Source organism: Microtus pennsylvanicus, chromosome 2, assembly GCF_037038515.1.
Source record: "Microtus pennsylvanicus isolate mMicPen1 chromosome 2, mMicPen1.hap1, whole genome shotgun sequence".
NCBI lineage: Eukaryota > Metazoa > Chordata > Mammalia > Rodentia > Cricetidae > Microtus > Microtus pennsylvanicus.
This window is the reverse complement of record NC_134580.1, coordinates 96588668-96609975: the sequence shown is the minus strand read 5'-3', so window position 1 is coordinate 96609975 and position 21308 is coordinate 96588668. Positions and strand designations below refer to the sequence as shown.

Genomic DNA, 21308 nt, shown 5'->3' with positions numbered 1-21308 from the left:
CTCTGTGATCTTTGAGCAGGTGCACATGTACAGGTGAATGCGCACACGTGTGCCTGTGCATGCAGAGGACAGAGGTCAACATTAGGCATTGCCCCTAGGAGCAGAGTCTGTCACTGGGACGCGGGGCTAGTGAGGCCAGCTGGATCACCAGCACTGGGAGCGCCACGCACACCATCACGGTCCGCTTTCTACAAGCCTGCTGGGATCAAACTCAGGTCCCTGTGCTTACACGGCAACCACTTTACTGATTTAGCTCCCTGGCACTTACATAATTAAAAAAATATATTTATCTATTTTTATTTTATGTGTATGGTGGGTTGTTTTTCCAGCATGTATGTCTTGTGTACCCACAGTACCCATGAAAGCCAGGAGAGGGTATCAGTTGGGGTTCTTATTACTGTGACGAAACACCAGGATCAAAAAGCAACTTCGGAAGGAAAGGGTTTATTTGGCTTATACTTCAGCATCACCGAAAGAAATCAGGACAGGAACTCAAACAGGGCAGGAACCTAGAGGCAGGAACTGATGCAGAGGCCATGGAGGGGGGCTTGCTCCACATGGCTTGCTCAGCCTGCTTTCTTATAGAACCCAGGACCACCAGCACAGGGGTTGTCCCACCCACCATAGGCTGGGTCCTTCCTCATTGATCACTAATTAAGAAAATGCCTTAGAGCTGGATCTCATGGAGGCCTCTCCTCAGCTGAGGCTCCTTCCTTTCTGATGACTCTAACTTGTGTCAAGATAACACAAACCCAGCTAGTACAGATCCCTTAGAACTAGATTTATAGAGAGTAGTGAACCATCATGTGGGTGCTGGGACTTCAACTTTGGTCCTCTGGAAGAGCAGCCAGTGTGCTTATCACTGAGCTCCAGCCTCTCCTGCCCTACATAATTTTTTTGGCCAGGTGTGGTAGTGCACACCTTTAGTCCTAGCACTTGGAAAGCAGAGTTGGGAAGATCTCTGTGAATTTTAGGCCAGGTAATCAGCATATTATGTTCTAGGTCAGCCAGTAACACAATAAAACCTTGTCTCAAAAAAAAAAAATCTACATAGCAATACTAACAAAACAGTCATGTACTACTATTGCTGTGGGATGATGATCTTGTACACTGTAAAGATTTGTCACTTGTATTGGTTTAATAAAATGCTGATTGGCCAGTAGCCAGGCAGGAAGTATAGGTTGGGCAACCAGACTAGGAGAATTCTGGGAAGAAGAAAGGCAGAGACACAGTTGCTGGCCAGACGCAGTGGAAGCAAGATGAGAATGCCTTACTGAGAAAAGATAAGAACTATGGGTTAATTTAAGTTGTAAGACCTAGTTAGTAAGCGAGGAAACAAAAAAATAAAGAAAAAAGAAAAAAAAAAAAAAAAAAAAAGACCTAGTTAGTAATAAGCCTGAACAATAGGCCAAACCGTTTATAATTAAGATAAGCCTCTGTTTGCTTGCTTGGGACTGAATGACTGAAAGACCAGGTGGGACAGAAACTTCTGTCTACATACTATACTAATTAAACTTTAATCTCTATGTCCTTGACATGTTAGTAATAGTTTTGGTGGTTGATATGATTTCTTTTTAACATTCTAAGCTCTAAGCATTTCTATGTTGTTTTAAAAGTCATCCCATCCTTGTATAGAATGGATATATAACTATCTGAATAGTTCTTTGGAGCTAGGAGCTTTTCAAGCAGGGTAGTTTTAGTTTCCTGGGAAACATTTGTCAATATCTGGAGACTTTTTGGTTTTCACAAGCCAGGAATGGGTTGTTCGACAGATAAGTCAGGATTACAACTCAACTTCCCATCATGCAAAGGATTGTTCAACTAACAAAGATCTTCCACTTAAACATATCAGTAGCTCCCAGGCAAGAAAATGCTCTCGTGTTCTTTTGTGGCCTCGAACTCATGGTCTTCCAGACTCAGCCTTTCAAATACTGGGATCTTAGGCATGAGCCTCCTGCCTGGCACTAGTCTATTTACTTTAAATAATTATGCTATAATTAACATTTTAGTACTCACATATCTGGGCTTTTCATGTTGACTTTTCAAGAACAAACATTTGCTTGAGTCTATGGTACAATAAAGAATATGTTACCAGCAATCTTTGGCCACAGCTTCTGGCTCAGAGGCCCCATTACCCTTGGAATTCCCTGAGTGGCATAACTCAAGGGAGCATCTTACATTCTTTGTCACAGACCCTTTTCAACCAGACCAGAGTTTATGAAGTGAGGCCAACTCTTGTTGGATGCCTGCACAGTGTCAGGATGGAGGTGGTCACAGACAGCTCAAGCCATGACTGTGGGACTTGAGGTATTCCAACCATACCCCAGACCTCTATGAGAAGGGTGCTGTTGGAGACAATGACTTAATCACTGCTGAGTCATTCCTGTAGAGCAAAACCTCTCCCACTCCCAGGAACAGCAGCAGCAGGGTACAAGGATATAGCGAGCTGCTGAGCATATGGACGGTGGCCTGGAGAGGACACGCAGGTCCATGCCCTTCCCCATGCTCTGTCCTGTGTAGCTGTTTAAATGAGATCTTTTATAACAAACCAGAAAATCAGTTTTCTTGAATTCTGTGAGTCAATCTAGCAAATTATCAAATCTGAAGGGTTTGTGGGAATCCCTACATTTACAACCAGTCAGAAGCATGGGTGCCTGTACTTGACATTTAAGCAAGAACTGTCTTGAGAAAGTGAGCCCTTGATCTAAGCAGTCTGTACTAACATAGTATCGGTACCAGGTATACCACACCTTGAAAAAAAGCTGGGCAGTGGTGGCGCACGCCTTTAATCCCAGCACTCGGGAGGCAGGGACAGGTGGATCTTTGTGAGTTAAAAAGGTAAGCCTGGTCTACAGAGTGAGTTCCAGGACAGGCTCCAAGGCTACAGAGAAACCCTGTCTCAAAAAACCAAAAAAGGAAAAGAAAGAAAGAAAAAGAAACACAAAAACCCAGAAAGCCACTGTCTTAGTTTTATTTCATAAACGTACTTTTCTTAGGAATTAGCCTATTACATGTCTACTATGCATGCTCTCTCAACACTGTTGGAAACACACAAGTTATTGACATCAGGAAGCTCAGATCTGACCACATCTTAAAATCATAGCCTCCACTCATGTGCCACCCACTGTGGAAGGTAGCTCTGCCTTTCAATTGCCACTCTCCTCAAGACCCCTCACGTGTCACGCATGGTAAGTTAGAACTGCTTGCCACCATCCCAGCCAACGCAGGGGATCTGGGGAACTTTACAGAGGAGCCCAGTAACACCTAGCACCTGCCTGGGTGTTTATAGCTGCCTCTACCACTGGAGAATACTCTTGGCACTAGCGGGGAGGAGCAGGGATAGTCAAGGTCTATAGGACAGTCCTGGAACACAGGGATAGCCCTGGACCAGCTGGTCAGGCTCACGCTGCTCCACTGAGAGAAACAGAGGCTTCAACATCCCTTCCTTTACTCCAGGCAGTAAAAGGCCAGGCAGCTGCAAGCCACATCATTTCCAATAGCTATGGCAGGGGCACTTTAAATGCTTGCCACACCTCTATCCTATGCATCTAAATCTTCCTTCTTTCTAAATGACAAAGAATTAAATAAGCATTAGGATGGTAAAAGCAATAAGGTAGCCAATGAGTAAATCCTAGTATCTGTAAGGAGCAGATGTAAGACAGCTCTTGGGAGAATGTCTAGGGCTGATGTAGTGCTGAGATACAGATGACAGGAAATGAAAGTTTACATGGAAGACAGAAGGAAATAGAAAATTCTCCTTAACTGTAATGTTTCGATGTTATCAAAGCTACTTATAAAGGTACTCACACATCTGGGTATGTTGGGGGGCATTTCACCCTCAAGTCCACCTGCACGTACACTTCTTCGCCAGTTAGGCCCTGAGGGTACAGAACTAAATTGATTTCAGGAGGCTCTTTTACCTAAAAGAGAAAAAGAACACATCTCTCTGTGACTTTTTTCCCCCCTGGTGAGTCAGTACTTTTAAATTTTATTATTTCATGTGTATGCGTGTTTTGCCTGCATATGTCTGTGCCTGGCGCCTGAGGAGGCTGGAATATCCCCGGCACTGGAGTTCTAGCTGGCTGGGAGCTGCTATGTAGACAAACTCAGGACCTCTGGAAGAACAGGTGGTGCTATCCTGGTACTTGTTTTGTAGACGAGGCTGGCCTCGAACTCACAGAAATCCCCCTGTCTTACCTCTCAAGTTCTAAGATTAAAGGTGTGCACCACCACTGCCAGGCTTGAACCAACTGATCTTAACAGGGAAGATAGCTATCGCCTTAGCTGAAAAGTTCTACTCCTGAGTTATGTAAGTAATGATCATTACACAGGTGTTGGGTCAGATTTCTAAAAGCACAGTTTGAAAACAAAACTCACGTTAGAAGAAATGTATTTCCCCTTTCAGAGGTATCAAAGGATTGAATGAAAAAAGAAAAAAAACAAACCGAGTGGCTTCACTGTTGGATGGCACTGGGTATGAACTACGTGCTAGTACCGGCCTGCAGGCCAGAGGCTGGAGGGGAACTTGTGCAGACCTGGCCCCATCAGTAGATGCACACTAGGACAGATGAGCAGTGGCAAGGCCTGGGGAGAGCAGTAAAGACAATAGGGCTGAGTGGTGGGACAGGTGGTGAGGGAGAAGCCACCTGAACAGATAGGGGAGGATGGCCTCTGAGCAGGGGATCCAGGCCAATCATCCCCTGCCCAAAATGCCTGGGGTGAGCTTCACTTGGTTTGGAATTGAAATATTTCCAGACTTTTAAGACTTTCTTTGGAGAGTAGTTTAGAATTCAGGTTTCAGATTACGGATGCTCACTTTGTATTTGCATTGCAATTTGAACCCTGAGACATTCACAGGGGGAACGCTTGGTTGGCATGGGGAATCCCGGATATTTCTGAAGCTACACGTGCTTTCTCAGCCAGGTGCTTTTCACCAAGTAACCGGACCCCTGCCCTGTTCACTCTTTTCAGCCTCCTTCCCCCCATCCCAGCCACCAAGATGCAGCTACAGTCTTTCTTAGTTACCTCCTTTTTAGCTTTGTATACGGGGTGATCTCCAACATAGACATATGAAGAGCGGCCACCCTTACTTACACTTAGATCTATGACAACTAACTGCATCAGAAGCAAGGATGTACAAAAGGACACCAGTGCCCTCATATACTCAAGGGTATTGCAGGCATTAGCTGGCCCTGGCCCAGAGCCCTGTTCTCCCTGCTGTCTAGTTTGGATATCTCATACCCAACCACAAGCCTTCCTGTTCATCTTCCTCAGTGATTTAGATGCTGCCATTTTTACCCTTAACCTTCCTTCTAGCCCCAGCCTGGCCCAATCACAACATACAGGAGCAGCTCGCAGCTGTCAGGATGGGCAAGTTTTTGTCACTACCTACAGGAAGCCAGCTCCTGCCTCTGAAGCATCAGGATTCTCTGCTGTGATCCTCTTGGGTACTCTGAACAGCTACTGAACAGTGTTTGAGGTGCAAGGGAACACGCTCAGATGTCACTGGCAATGTTTAGGTAAGTAGGCTGAGATTGGCAGAGATGAGTGTCCCCAGAGGCCAAAAGGAGACCAGTATGCCTGGGCACAGGCGAGAAAGGAGACCAAACAAAGCAGGCATGATGGGAAATGGATGGGTCACACAGGGCTTTGTCAGCCAGGTAACAAACCTGGCAGGATTTAAAGACGGCAATCAATGGTAAGATAGAACATATACTTTAAAAGACCCCTTTGGTTGCTGAGTAAGGAATGAATGGGTAAGAAATAAAAAGCAGAAATAAAAAACTAACAGTTTGACCAGCAATGTATAAGGGCCAGGGTTATATCCCCACAACTGTGAATTTCAGACCAACAAGAAATGATTCTAACAGTTCAGCCAGGGTCGGATGCCCAGAGGGAGAGAATGTGGGAAAGGGAAGAGAAAATGCATTTGAGATCAAGCTAATAGAGCTCTGGCTACGGAAGAGACAAAGGAAAGGGTCTTATCCCAGTTGTTCCCTGAGGCGGTGGAGGGTGCGTTCCAAGAGGACCTCACAGCCTGTGACCTTGACAAGATCAGTACCACAGGTCCCTCACAGAGAGCACGTGCTGAGGAATGACAGCAAGGTGAGCGAGAGGGCAGTGCAAATCCAGATGGCTCCTTCAAGGTTTGAGTGTTATGGGGGACATGAAAATGAGGAGGGATTTTGTTCTGATTTAAAGAGAGGAAAGGAATGCTAAAGCACGTGAGAATGTTGATGGGACAGTGTAGAAGAGCAGGCTGGCACAGTGAGGATCCTAGACACAAGCGAGGCAGCCAGGATGCTCAGCAGTCAGGATACAAAAAGTGGGGGAGGAGCCAGAAGGGGGGAGGAGCCACTATATGCAGGGCCTCCTGCTCCCTCTTCAGTCACAGCAGGCCAACATTGTGGCTGTATGTGCCAAGAGAATTCCACATAGGAGATATTTTGTTGCTAGAAACGACATGAAAATCTGATACCTTGATCATTCTCCTTAAATAGCTTATTTCAAAATTATTGTTATTTTTTTTAAATTAGTGTGTGCTATGTGCGTGTTTCTATGAACATATGCCACAGGTACCCAAAGAAGCCAAAGAAGGGTCCTGGATTCCCTTGGAGTTGCAAGCAGTCATGAGCTGGGAAACTCGGGTCCTCTGGAAGAGCAGAAAGCACTCTGAGCCCCAAACCAGCGAAAACCAAATGAACGAAAAGATAATGATATAATAGACCCTTGTACTTGCCATGAAGTTTCTACAGTTACCATTTACAGCCCAGTTTTTAGCCAAGGTTACTCTTTCTACAACCACCTGCTAGAGCTTATTCTAGGTCTTAACCAACCAGACTTTGTCAATAATTTATTTTCTGACAACAGTCTGGCATTTAGCTCAATTTTAGAGATCTACACACAGAGAGAAAGCTAGTCAAAATTTTATCTGTGCTTTTGACTTTTGACACCAAGTCACTACTGTCTCACTGGATATAAGTGTTGGAAAGACATTACCATCACCTGTTAACATTCTGTTAAGAAATTATTTTCCCCGAGCATAGGTTAGTTTAGAACAATACATAATACAGATGTTTCTGCAAGTGTGTGCAGGGGCGCGTGTATGTAGAAGAGCACACTCACTGTATGCACACGCACACAGAGCCTGAAGTCGACGCCAGGGAATCTTCCTTGATCGCTCTTACTTTATTCATTGAGGCTGGGTCTCCTGAACCCAAAGACTGCCACTTTCATCTGGACAGGATGCTCAGCTTTCCCCAGGGATCCTATCTCTGTCTCTTAAGTATTGGGATCACTGGCAATCACCAAGCCTGTAGATTCCAAATTTTGGCCTTCCCATCCCAGAATATGGTATTTTAATGCCCAAGGCAGAGCCAAGAAACGTGGCTTGAACCATTAATCCCATCTTCGGGGACACTGAGGCAGGAAGGCTACACACGAGATAAGCTATTTCTGAAAACGGTTTAACCTTCCTTCCCATCAGTTCTCTCTCTGAGTGTTGAATGGATATTGACTGACACAGACAGGATTCCCGTGGTCATCTCACTGAGGAGGAAAAAGAAGCTTATGTATCCACGTACTGGATTATCCATGAAAATTCATCTATAGTTAACATTGTAGATGCTGCACTATAACTAATTCTAAGAACACACTTTTCTGCAGCTCAGAAAATGGACTTTCCAGCTGGCACAACATCTTCAAAGAGTTTTCACCTGAACTTGTCTAGGATTTTTTGGCTTGCGTGGCTGAAGGTGCTTCACCAATATCCCTGGCGTGCACCTGCCTGCGTGGCCAGAGTCCCCCAACCAGGGTACTTCGTCTGTGAAGGCCGAGCCAAGGACTGACTTGTCTTATCTGCTGGTGAAAACTCACACTGAACTAGATCTTCTCGGGAGTCCTCAGACCACTACCCTGGTAGCAGGCCCAGGGCACAGGTAGAGCAGGAAGTGGAAGAGTGCCGCACATTCAGGAACCCCACTGCCATCATGGTCTCCTGGACTGAGCCTGGCTCTAGATGCCCAGGGTCCCCTCTATTACCTAGAAAACGAGTCCATCTGAATGCAAGCAACTAACCTCCCTGGCGAAGGGTCTAGGGAGGCCAAGGCTAAATCCTCTCAGCTGGAAGCAAGCTTCAGGAGACAGCAGCTCACGGGAGAATCACAGCACTAAGCCGTTCTGCATAGGACTCATGTAAATGAAGTGCAAAAGAGCCCGTGGAGGACTGCTACAAACTACAGGAAAAGAGGCATCTGAAGCCAGCTCCCGGGACCACTGGGAACACAGAAGGGTAACGGTATGCAGAACCCCAGGCTGAATAAGACATATCCAGCAAATACTCCTTGATTGGAGCAGTCACAGACCCTCAGGCAGGCTTCACAGTCTAGTTACACCCTCAGTACAGCACACCAGAGAACCAGTAGGGATGAAATGGCCAGCCCAGCTAATACCAAAACCAGCATGTGAGGACGAGGATAGAACATGATCTGAAGAGAGGAGACACCTGAGGCAGAAAAGGTCTCCACTTCCAGAGGTCCAGGAGCCCAGTGATGGTGGCTCACATGCAGGAACAGACCACAGCCACTCAGAAATAACCAGGATTAAATTAAGTCTAGTAACTTATCAGGGTGTGAGTTCCAAGAGAGGACGACCCAAAGAACAAAAACAGGCCACTGAAGCATCAGGCTGACTGGCGAGGTGAGTAGCCACTACAGTACTCCTTGGATGGATGGAGCTGTTGCGTGGCCTCTGTCTCGGTGCGAGAGGCCCTGGTTTCAGTACCCAAAACCACACAAAAAGGAGAATGATCATGTGCAATTTAGAGAAAAATGATCCTAAATAAAAGGATAAAACTTCTGATTTTGAGTTTTGCTAGACAGCCCAGGTTGGCCCTGAACTCACAATCCTGTCTTGGCCCTCTGAGGGTTCGGATTACAAATTTGTGCCCCCGGGCCCAACTTCATATGCACTTTCTCCAGGTTGGGATAAGGCTACAAAAGCTGGAGTTTAGAGACCTCTGTTAGACCACAAGGGCACATGAAGGGTAGAGCATCCTTAGCAAGACAGAAGAGCTCCTGGCCTCCAGATTTTAACACGCAAAAACTTTCTTGTAAGGTTCTCTGGCATATGCAGCTAAACTTAATACTAACTATCACAAGCTTACTGAAAGAAAACTATCAAAGGCGAAAATCTGCTCAAGAAAGGTTTTCTTTTTGTTTTTTTTTTTTTTTTTTTTTTTGGTTTTTCGAGACAAGGTTTACACTGTAGCTTTGGAGCCAGTCCTAAGAAAGAGTTCTTTCAGAGATAAGGCCACAATATTTGCTAGGTTTTACTCAAGCAAACAGAAAAAAATTTTTTGTTGTTTTTTGCTTTTTTTTTTTTGCAATATATGCTCAGAACACAAAGAATTAGCTTATGTTGGGTCCTGTAGCTGGATAAAATTTGGTTAAAAAGTATTTAACCGCCGGGCGGTGGTGGCGCACGCCTTTAATCCCAGCACTGGGGAGGCAGAGGCAGGCGGATCTCTGTGAGTTCGAGGCCAGCCTGGTCTACAAGAGCTAGTGCCAGGACAGGATCCAAAGCTACAGAGAAACCCTGTCTCAAAAAAAAAAAAAGCACAAAAAGTACTTAACCATCTCTTGTAACCAGGCAAGACTTCCAAGGGAGGGACTAGGACACCACCTCAGCCACATAACCTTCCACATACAATCTGTCCTGCCTATAATATATGCTGGGGCGTGGGTGGCACAGAAATCGTGGGAGTGGCCCAGGCCCACCCATGACTGGTCCAGGTGGAGACCCATGCCCTGAGAGGGAGCTCACCCCCTGGCACTGCCTGCAGGGCCAGGACCCCGAGGCTGGATGACCCAGAGACCTAGGATAGACAACCAAACAACAACAAACGCAATGAAATGAGTCCTAATGATATTCTGCTACACTCACAGACTGGTGCCTACCCCAGTTATCATCAGAGATGCTTCACCCAGCAACTGATGGAAACAGATGCAGACCCACAGCGGACGGTAGGTGGAGTCTGGGGAATCCTGCGGAAGCAGGGAGGAAGGAAGTCAGAGAGGTCAAGGACACCACAAGAAAACCCACAGAATCAATTAAACTGGGCTCATAGGGGCTCAGAGACTGAACCCACAACCAGGGAGCCTGCACGGGGCTCACCTAGGCCCTCTGTATATATGAGACAGTTGTGTAGCTTGATCTTCTTGTGGAGCTCCTAATAGAGTCTGACTCTTTTGCTGGCTTTGGGACCCCTTTTCTCATTCTGGGTTGTATCTTCCAGCCTTCAACTTGATGTACCATGCTCTGTTGATGTCCGCAGGAGAGGCCCTCCTCTGAACAGAAATGGAGGAGGAGCGAATGTGGGGTGGTGCAGAGGGAAGGTGGTGGTGGATGAACTGGAAGAGGAAGGAGGAGAAACAGCCGTCGGGTTGTAAAATAAATTTAAGAAACGTATTTAACAACTCTATGGACTGTTAAGTTTGCAAAGGGACTGGGTTAGATTCCCAGAACCCACATGGCTGGTCTGTAACTCCAGCTTGATGGGATATGACACCCCCTTCTGACCTCCTTGGGTATTAAGCACACATGTGGTACACAGACACACATTTGGGAAAACACTTATACACATAAAATAATAAAATGAGGAATTTTTTTAAAATGCAAAAAAATATTTTGAAGACTGAAAAATATTAGTGATATAAAGGTGGTACAACAAGAAGACCTGAGGTCAGACGTGGTGGTGCACACCTCTAATTCCAGCACTTGGGGCGGCAGCAGGAGGATCACAAGTTTGAGACCATTCTGGTGTACAGAACCAAGGAGAAAGTAGTTGAGAGAGGTCATGAGTCATCATAACAGAATATGAGCTAAACATATTTCTTAAAGTGACTATAGTTGGATACTGTTCTTTTAGCAAAACATCTAAGTAGACTCAAGCAAGAAAGAGAAATTCAGTTCTTTCTCAGGAGAGGCCATAGTTGTGTGGAACTCACAGACAAACAGCCAGCCAACCTCCTAGCTCTTCAAGAAACAAAGCAGCCAACATCTGAACTCTTAGGAACACAGAACACTATTGTAGAATATTATTTTAAGGTGTGTTACTCTGTTTATGCTCTCGAATATTTGTCTAATGATGCAAAAATGTGTTTGACCAAGTAAAATTCACCTGCGGTCAGGAGGCTGAGTCAGCATCTAGCTGACAGGAAGTGGTAGGGAGAAGCCAGGTGCAGAAGGGTTTTTAAGAAGGGGCGAGGAGAGGCAGTGAGCTACTTGCTATTCAGCCTCTCCGAGGAGCAGAATTCCACCGCCAACATTTGAATCTTGAGTTCCTTAGAGGGACGAGAGTTAGATAAATTTGGCTGCCGCGGCTGGAGTTGCAGTGGCTGATGACAGCAGTGGATTAAAAGGCAGCAACACTTTACAAAGAGGACATTATAACACTGGGTAATCTGCTTGTTAAGTCTGTGCAGAACCCAAAATGGAGACAGTGGACTGGGAAGACGGCTCGCTGGGTAAAAACACTTTCTGTATTAGCAAGAGGACCTGAGTTTAAATTCCCACATAAAACCTAACCAGATCTACATGTCTGTATGTGCCTACAACCCTAGCATTGGAGGGCAGAGGTAGGTGGATCCTGGGAGCCAGCCTAGGATGGTGAACTTAGGTACAATGAGAGATCCTGTCTCAATTTTTTTTTTTAAAAAAAGGAAAAAAAAAAACAAGTAGAAAGTAATAGAGAAAGACATCTGGTATCCTCCTCTGGCCTCAATATGTATTGGGGTACAGTATAAGTACTGCAAATACATGTGTGCATGCGCACACACTCATACGTCACATCAGGAAAAAAATGAAGACAGTAACAGCCAGAAAGATACCAACTGCAAGTGCTCAGGTAATGGAATTAGATGACATTCCTCTAGATTTATATAAAATGCCTTAAATATTTATTTCCCTCTTTCCTCCATCTCTACCAATGAATATTCGGTATAGTCACCAAATTCATCCTCTTTTCTCAAATATTTGCCTGTAGTCAAGCTAGTGAAAATTACAAAAGCAAACATTAGATTCTTTAATATTTCATATGATCTTCAGTTCCATTTTGAACTAACATTACAACATTCAGATTCTCCGTGAACATATGTACTGTTCCAGTAGAAATTCTAACAGGATTGGACATGGTGTTATGGTCCCATGTGCCCTTCAAAAGTTCACGTATGCAAAAAATCAGTTTATTCTTATATTCCGATGATAGTTGAGGTGGCACGGCCATGATGGGATCAGTAGCTTTATAAGATGACAACGACAGGCACAGCATACATGTTTGCCTTCCTTTGCCTTGCCAGGCCTTCTGCTGTTTGTGATGCCGCAAGGCCCTGAGTTTTGACTTCCCATATCCCAGGACTGTTTGGGTTTTGTTTTGTTTGTTGTTACAGAGTTTACAATCTGTAGTAGTACGTTATAGCAGCAGAAAGTGAACTATATTAGTACGTTATAGCAGCAGAAAGTGAAGGCAACCCCATTTGAACGTTTAGATTGAAAATTCCGTACAGTGAATGGCAACAGCATTAAATACTACATCTACAATAGTTTAAAGCAATGTTGTAACGGTGTTAAAAAAGAATTAAAGAGACAGTGGCAAGGAACAGATGTAGCGACATTTGAGAACGGCCAGTGGCAACTGTGGAAAGTTTTGTATCTAGCTCGGGAATGGGAGGGTAGCAACCTACAAGCAGGTGTTCTGTGAAACCAGCAGTCTGGGGGCTGGAAGGCAACACTTCTGCTGACAGCAGAAAAATCTGGAAAATTCAACCATTTCTCAGATTGTGAGACTGGATGGCACATGAACAATGTGATCTAGACCCCCATGAAGATGGAGCTTCTTTAAAAAAGCTGTAAACTAGCCAGGTGGTGGTGGCGCATGCCTTTAATCCCAGCACTCAGGAGGCAGAGGCAGGTGGATCTCTGGGAGTTCGAGGCCAGCCGGGTCTAACTGGCCGGGTCTACAAGAGCTAGTTCCGGGACGGGCACCAAAGCTACAGAGAAACCCTGTCTTGAAAAACCAAAACAACAACAACAAAATCCTGTAAGCTGTTTCTATATTTATCTGATGGAAGGGTTTTTCTTTTTAAATGAAGTAATGAAATAATCAAAAACGTTGGATAATTCATCTAACCCTGAAGCAAGGGAATGTTTTCCTTCTTTTTTTCTCTGTTTCTTGGGAATGAGGAACAAACTTAGGGCATGGTGGGCAATCACCCTACCTCAGAGGGGGAAGCACTTTCTCGAGGGGGGGAAGGGAAGGATACAATATCCAGGTGGCTCATAAGGTAAGGAGTTCATTTTGATTCTGTTAAAGTTTTAATTACATAAATTATATAAACAAGTCTATGCTTAATTAAGAGGAAATTTTTGTAGCATGTTACCACAAACATTAATTTTCCTAAAATATGTCTACCCTTTAATCACTGATTAAGAAAATAGACATTATGTAGAAAAATAAATTAACAAATATGAACAGTTCAGAGGAAAGGAAAAATAGTGACTTACAAACCAAGGTAGCTGACATGATTTCTAACCAAAGAAATAAAAATTACAACAGGACAAGTTTCAGTCACTTATGGTAAGTTGAAAAGTGTGACCCCTTCGATGTTGATGAAGGCCAAAGAGACAGCACACTCATTCAAACCAGAGGACCCAGACAGAGGCAAGGAGGGATCGCCATGCCTACCAAGCCAAGTGATGATTAAGCGGACCCTTTGCTGACACAGAAAGCTAAACAAGATAAGCAAGTAATACTTTTTAGATATCCTTGAATTATAAAATATATCTTAAATGACTGGTATCTAAACTTTTCAATATGTAAATTACTTTTTGATACACACTCTAAAGTGGTTGCTATCTATATGAACAATAAACTTCAAACTTGAAATTTAATTCATGACATATCCCACAAAAGTTAAAAAACAAAAAACACCTGATCTGAATTTATTGGCAGTAAATTTTGCCTGGAACGAGAAGAGGCAATTAACTGTCCTTCTTCTGTACTGGCTGAAGTTTGCACACTCATACATTTCATCGGGTTTAAATTTTGGACACGCCCCCGCCCCTCCCCCACCCCCAAGGCCTGTTGGGAGGTGGAGCAGGCACCCAGGAATGTTCCACTAGGCCTCAAGGGTTCTGGATTCAGAATTGTGAACCTGAATAACCTTTCCCTGAAGACGGTCAAGTAGCAGGTGGTAAAGAGGGCTTGTTCAAGAGTGGCTTCTGATTCATCAGCCTGAGCATCAATTACTTGCCTGAGAGGCTTATGAAAGAAAGTGTTAGCTATATTCCTCGTGATCCAGGTCAGAGAGCATTACTGACTACTTCCAGCTGCCTTTACATTTGGCTTCTGTGTGTAGTCTTCTTGGCTATAAAGGCCACCAGCTGTAAATTCTTAGGATTATCAGTATCATTACCAAACAGCAGCCGCTGGTTTCCATTCCATTTTCCTGCACCTTGGGAGCAGAAAAAGCTAAAGCAAAATCAGCAGGCCCAACCTGAGTGGCCTGCACATTCTATAACACTATTCTGGCAGCTTAGGTCCCACTTCCTGGTTCTCTGGAAACGGAAAAGTAGCCAGATGACCTATAGGTTATCTTCACTGTTTACCAAGATCGTGTATAAACTGTATGTGAAGTTACAAATAACTCTTAAAAGACCTAGAAAAGTAAGCTCCCCGCAGGCAGCAGGGGTTTTGTGCGTATTTTGTCTGAGGCTCTGTTTCCAGCGTCTAAATCGTTGGTTATTTAACGAAAAAGCGTATTGATTAATGGAAGAATCTTGGCCATGACAACTCCAGGAAAGACTATTTCATAAAGGAATGCTAAGTAGAGAGGTAAGGCAGATACTGTGAGTTACAGAATTCAGGCAGACGGAGGGTAATTCCAAAATGGCAATATGCAGGAACATTTTCGGCAGATAAACTATTCAAGGATAGGGAGAAACTGTCACTGTCCCCAGCTTAAGTTCCTCACGAAAAGGGAAGGAATATTCTAAATAAAACGGACTCGGTAAGTACTGCATTACAGAGACAATAAATGCCTTCTTCCTCAAACGCTTCAGAGGAAAGGTACAGAAAGTTCTTCCACATCGGATTTACATAGTGTGACCCGGGAGTCTGTTTGCACAAGGCCTGGACCCAAGCCCCCTAAGCATCCCCAGCACAAAGTAGCCGTGAGTGACTATGAAGGTGTGGCGGTAAACCGACCTTGAGGGCCTGGGCGAGAGAGGGGTGGGGAAGAAATGAGGGTTGTTAGGGGACGTCAGCGGGAATAAGAGGCAGGGCAGAGAGAGGAGCTGACTTGGAGGAAAGAGAATTTAACCCAGGTGCTGCCTCTGGAGACAAGCGGCGATGCAGGGGCAGACATTGAGGGTAGTGGAAATGGACAAATGAAAAGTCTGCAGGATCTAAGTGGTCGCCCCAATCTAGTGGCGTCCGGCTGGGTCCCTAGAATGGAGAACGCCGGGCCTGGGCAAGTCTGGAGCAGGCCAGACTAGCCACGTTCCTACCGGTTGGTGTGCATCCGGACGCAGATCCTGGAAGTCCGAGCCGTAAATGGCCTCCAGGGCCTGCAGCTCAAGGTCCTGTCGCTGCGAATAGCTCTCCTGCGGCTCAGCCCGGCTGCGTCCAGAGGCCCCGCAGCCCCCAGCCATGGCGGCCGGGGCAGGCGCAGCGGCCTAGCCGAGGTAGCAGTGGTGCTCGGCAGGGCTACCGGGCTCAGCCGGCGCGGTGGCCGAGCTAGGGGCGTGGCTCTTCGCCGGGGCGGCGCTTTGAAGGCAGGAACCCCCCCAACGGGAGACCAGTCTGGGGCGGAGCCTCGGCCGAAGGCCGGCCCAGGGGCGTGGCTCTGCGCGGGTGGGGAGGGCTGGGGCGGAGCCTAGAGCCGGAGAAGCGGAGAAGGCAATGGGCGGGACTTCGCCCCAAATTCCCAAGGCCAGAAGACTTCTAGTAGAACAGGGGTCTGGAACGCTTTACCCTAATCCTCAGGGATGGAATTGAATCGGGAATTGCAGGAACACGTGGGAGAACCAATCACTCAGGTTGGCGTGACGAAGACAGTAGTTTTCACAAAACAAACCTGTAGCAGTATAAATAGGCGCTTGTGAGGGGAAGTTTTTAAATGACAGATTAGTTCTTTTTTTTTTTTTGACAGATTAGTTCTTAAGTCACGTACCTTACCCGACTCCCCAGAATGAGACTACTGGGAGTAAAAATCATAAATCCTTCTTCCACTTTAATACCCTTCAGTCATCTCTTGAGCCATTAATTTAATATCCCATGCATGCGCTCTGGCTCCTCTGAAATTCTCTCTTTGCTCTATCAACTGACAAATTGTGCATTTTAATGAGCTACACTCCCACGAAAAGAATCATCCAACCAGTTAGTGTAAATTTAATGTAACCTGGACAGTTCATTTAAGTTTGAACTTTCTTTGTGTTGTATCTTACCTTACATGCAGGTGTGTATATGTGGCCTTATGTGGAAACGTGTATTTTGAGTCGGGTATTACTCTTGTAGTCTTCCTGCTTCATCCTCCCCAATGTTAGGGTCATGAGACCATGCCACCATTACTATCTGACCATATTTTTTTTCAAGCATATAATCTATTCAGACATTGCAATTGCTTTGTTGTCTATATGCTGCAGCTCGATTCAGAAAAAAAATGCATCAGCACCTCAAGTTAGGTTTAGGTGACATGTCTCTGTCCATCTTGTCTGCAACTATGTTGTCCATTTAGTAATGATTACTTAGGCATCTCACTGTTATTTATTCCTTCTGTTCAGACCACATAACGCAAAGGCCTCTTAAGAACCATCTGGCAGTGGCTTTAATCCCAGCACATGGGAGGCAGAGTCAGGTGGATCTCTGTGAGTTCGAGGCCAGCCTGGTCTACAAGAGCTAGTTTTAGGACAGGCTCCAAAGCTACAGAGTAAATCCTGTCTCAAAAAACAAAACAAAACAAAAACCCAACAAGAAACAATCTTCTCCCTGCTTTGGAGACTTGTTTCATGTCCAGTGACCACTGGCTGGGTCCACGGCAGCACTTACGAACAGTGAAGATCTGGATTCCAGCTCTCACATCCAAGTCTTCATCATTTCCTCAGTTTCCCCTAGGCTGCATCCCATCTCTCCCACCTCTCCAGGGCTCTCCGCTCAGCCGGTCTTCATCCTTGTCCCATGCTGAGCAGCTCTTCCTATTGCAAACAAAGTAAAGTGCCTACGTCACAAGTATGGTCACGTCATGTCAGTCTCTAAAATTCTTCCATTTTCCAACAGGTCTTTTCCCATTAAAAAAGCAAAACTCATTATGAAAAATTTCCAACACAAAAGCAGAGAGTATATTATAATAACCCTGTGTATTTGACACCCAAGGCATCAACTTCAAATGTCTCACCAATATTGTTTACTTTTCGCTTCTTCTAGAAATGTTTTAAATATCAGATATCATATTTTTTCTCTAACAACACATATATGTGTAACAGTAAAGACCCTTTGAAGCCAAAATATAAGGTGATCCTTTTACCCTTAAATGTAACACTTTCTGGTTGGCAAGATGGCTTAATAGGGAAAAGCACTTCCTGCCAAGCTTGAAATTCCAACTCCCAGACCCATATGGTGGAAGGAGAGAATTGACTCCCACATGTCCTCAGACCTCCACATGTGCCCCATCCTAATAAATAAATAAGTGTAACTTTGAAATTTTAAAAATTGAATTCTAAAAATGTAACAATTTCTTTTGAGGTGAAGGAATTTGCTAGAAATTGTATCCAGGACCCTAAGTATGCTAAGCCTATAGTTTAGCCACTGAGCACCAGGCTTAGAATGATATAACATTTTTTTAAAGATTTAAATTTTTTCAAGTTTTTGACTTGTGAATCTTAGTGCTCCTAAGGGTCAGATCCCCTGGAACTGGAGACACAGGAGTAGCTGGCATGTGCGCGCTGGGAACTGAACCTGGGTCCCCTGAAAGAAGAGTAAGCACTAAGAACCACTGAGCTGTCTCTCCAGATCCAAACAACAATTGAAAAAAGAATTCAACACCCAGTTTATATTTAAAACTTGCCATTTGTCTAAGATTGGAATCTATATTGGATGTCAGATCTGTGAAGGATGTAATCAAAACAATCAACAAAAATTGTAAGGGTGTGGATAAGATGGAAGTATTATATCAGTTTTCGTTTCCTGACTTTAATAATTGTACTTTGGTGTTGTGTGACAGTCTTTTCCTGGGGTGACACAATACACAACACACACACACACACACACACACACACACACACACACACACACACACACACACCGCACACTTCACCCCAAAGTAATGAATGCACCAATGTCTAACTTGGTGAACCAAGGAGTTTTTATTGGTGCTACTAATGGGAATATGGGTGAGAGGTTATTTACAAGGACCAGGGATGACTCAAAAGCCCTCCCAAGCAAGAGCAAAGACTCTAGAAGTTACTACATGAGTGGCCTGCTCACCTTGTAGGCAGTTCCACACTCCACAGTCCTAAAATCTCCCCTCTCTGGAGTCCCACAGGTCAGTCTCCTCCCCAGAAGTTGTTTACTCTTTTTTTTTCTATCACTGGGGAGGGGCATGAGAATCAGTGACCTTTAGTTTATTTCTGGGGGCTCCTGAGTCTGAAGGTGATGTTTCCACTCAGAGGGGACTCACAGAACAATGTGATGTCTGTGACGATGTAAACATGTGTTTCCATTCAGAGGGGACTCACAGAACAATGTGATGTCTGTGACGATGTAAACATGTAGCTATGTCCTGCTTATCAAGAAAATTTCACTGTAGCATTAATGGATAATGGAAAGTTAAACCGGCAATTTGTTCCAAAGTAATTAAAAAATATAAATAGGGAGAGAATGATAAGTGTATTGTCCAGTGTTGACCACTGGAGAATTTAAGGGAAGGATCATGTGAGTTCTTTGAATGATTCTTGCAACCTTTATGCAAGCTTGAAATTAGTTTAATGTCAAAATTTCAAAGTAAGAAACCAGAAATTCTCAAGCCGTATTCCAAAGTGGAAACACTGTATCGCCGTTAGTTCCTAGAGTTCCAGTTCCTTGATCTTGACAGGAACTTGAATCGGTGGTCTTCAAACTTGAAACATAGTGACAGATATACACCAGTGCCTTATTTACTGTTTTGAAAAGAAGCATCCTTATTTGTTCTGCTTCTTTGAAGGTTTATGGAGACTGAGGCTGGTACTGCAGAGGGCTCCCGTTTACCCTCGCTCCTCCAGAGCTTTCCTCAATTACATTTGTTATTCTTGTCAATGAGTGTGGCTGTTGTGAACAGAACTCCTGGAAAGAAGCTATGTCTGCAGAGACTGATTGACTGCTTCAAACTGCAGACGTGTGGAGGTCTGGATGTTACAAATCCAGAGGCTAAGTATCTAATCTGGGGATAGCTTTAGCTCCCTGAAAAGTGGTTCCTTATCCACCTTTGAGTTAGAACTAGCACTTGTGACTAATAGATTAAAAAATTTTTGTATCTCTTAACTTAGCAGACAACCAACCCAAAAGCTAAGAATGTCATCAGATAGCATCTGATGTCCATAGAAAAACTTCCCTGATCTTGCTCTAATAACCTCTCTGTTGGGGAATACTTGTTTAACTATGCAAAGATGAGTTGCATTTGTTTATGTTGCGGAATATTTATTTAACTATGTAAAGGTGTGTTGTATTTGCAGTTATGTAAAGATGTGTTGCTGTTTTACCTTGCCAGCTTAAGGCACCTGATTAGTCTAATAAAGGCTGAATGGTCAATGGTGAGGGAGGAGGTATAGGCAGGGAGAGGAAATAGGAGGAAGAATTTAGGCTCAGAGGAAGGGAGAATGAAAAAGAGAGACTAGGGAGATACCTGGGACCAATCAGTCAGACACAGAGAAAGCAAGAAAATAGGACATACAGAATGAAAGAAAGGTAAATGAAGGGGTTAAACCCACTTTTACAACTGAATTTAGGTTTCAGGGTTTTTTTGCGGGGGGGGGGGGTTGGAGGGGTTTTTTGTTTTTGTTTGTTTGTTTTGGTTTGTTTAGAGACAACGTTTCTCTGTAGCTTTGGAACCTGACCCAGAATTAGCTCTTGAAGACCAGGCTGGCCTAGAACTCACAGAGATCCACCTGCCTCTGCCTCCCGAGTGCTGGGATTAAAGGTGTGAACCACCACTGCTCTAGGTTTCAGTTCTTTAAGAGGGACAGAGAGGTGTCTCTCCCAACAAAGGGCCATTTATTAACCAACTACATTAAGGGCCAAGGGAGAGAACATGAACAAGGCCAGCAGTCAGAACCATGATATCTCAAGGACAAGTCCTAGAGCCTCCACTTCTGGGTCACGTCCAGATTTGCCCAGGCTTGAGCAAATATTCCCAAAGATAAAACCTCAGCCAATTAAAAGTATACTAATGTAACTGATGCTTGCTTAACCAATTATGTTTAAGATGATCTCACTAACTCCCCTTATCTGTGCTTAGAAAGAGCCTACATGCTCCTTTCAAGGCCATCGCCATTTTACACAGGTGATCTCCCCGCATATGCTGGCATAGTAAATAAATGCTCTTGCTGATTGCTTACGTGAATGGTGGCCTTTTACGGGATGACTCACAGACCCTATCAGTAAAAAACCCTAAAGCAAAATACAGATGAATAGAAACAGGTTAAATTAAGTTAAAGAGGTAGTGGAACAAGCCTAAGTTAAAGCCAAGTATTCATAATTAATAATAAGTCTCCATGTCTTTCTTTGGGAGCCGGTTAGTAGCCCAGAGAAAATTCCAGCTACACCTCTCTGATGGACCCACCAATGCATTTTAAGCTTGTCTTGATTTATGACTTCCTTTGTTCAATACAACTATAAAACTTAAGGAAACTGCTTCCATTTGGAGCATACAACTTATATCTGTTTTCCTGGGCCATGATCACTCAGAATGGCTTCAGAATAAACTATCTCGTATTCCCTTTAAGATGAGAGCTGTGTTTTATTTTCATAGATACCACATTGATACTAACATTCATTGTTTGTTTTAGGGTTCAGTGTTGTACAGTTCATGGATTAGAACAAATACAAAATGTCATCTGTCCAATGAGTAATCCTCCTGTCTCAGTTTTCTGTGGAGCTGGTATTAGACCTGACCCAATTCTTTTACTTGTGATGTTTATCAAGTTGCATTACCTTCATGAGCCTGAAGTAAGAAAAATATTTCTCTCTCACAGTGTATAGGAAGGTCAAATGCATTGTTTGT

At 44.3% G+C, this 21308-nt stretch overlaps 1 protein-coding gene across 5 annotated transcripts in view; it reads right to left on the bottom strand.

The window, feature by feature from the left end:
* Eif2ak4 (eukaryotic translation initiation factor 2 alpha kinase 4) overlaps positions 1 to 15811 on the bottom strand; it is a 91404-nt gene extending 75593 nt beyond the window's left edge. For 2 of the 5 annotated variants that reach the window (XR_012909692.1, XR_012909693.1), the window contains exons 1-2: positions 15565 to 15808; positions 3808 to 3920 (exon numbers count right to left, since the gene is read on the bottom strand). Coding sequence is in view for 3 of the 5 variants with exons in the window: in XM_075961767.1 (XP_075817882.1) it covers positions 3808 to 3920; positions 15565 to 15708 (257 nt within the window). In the remaining 2 variants the exon portion in view is untranslated. Of the gene's footprint in view, positions 1 to 3807; positions 3921 to 9956; positions 10044 to 10173; positions 10410 to 15564 lie in introns of all 5 variants that reach the window. The other 3 variants (XM_075961769.1, XM_075961767.1, XM_075961770.1) reach the window with 3 other exon arrangements.
* Positions 15812 to 21308: the final 5497 nt, after the last annotated feature.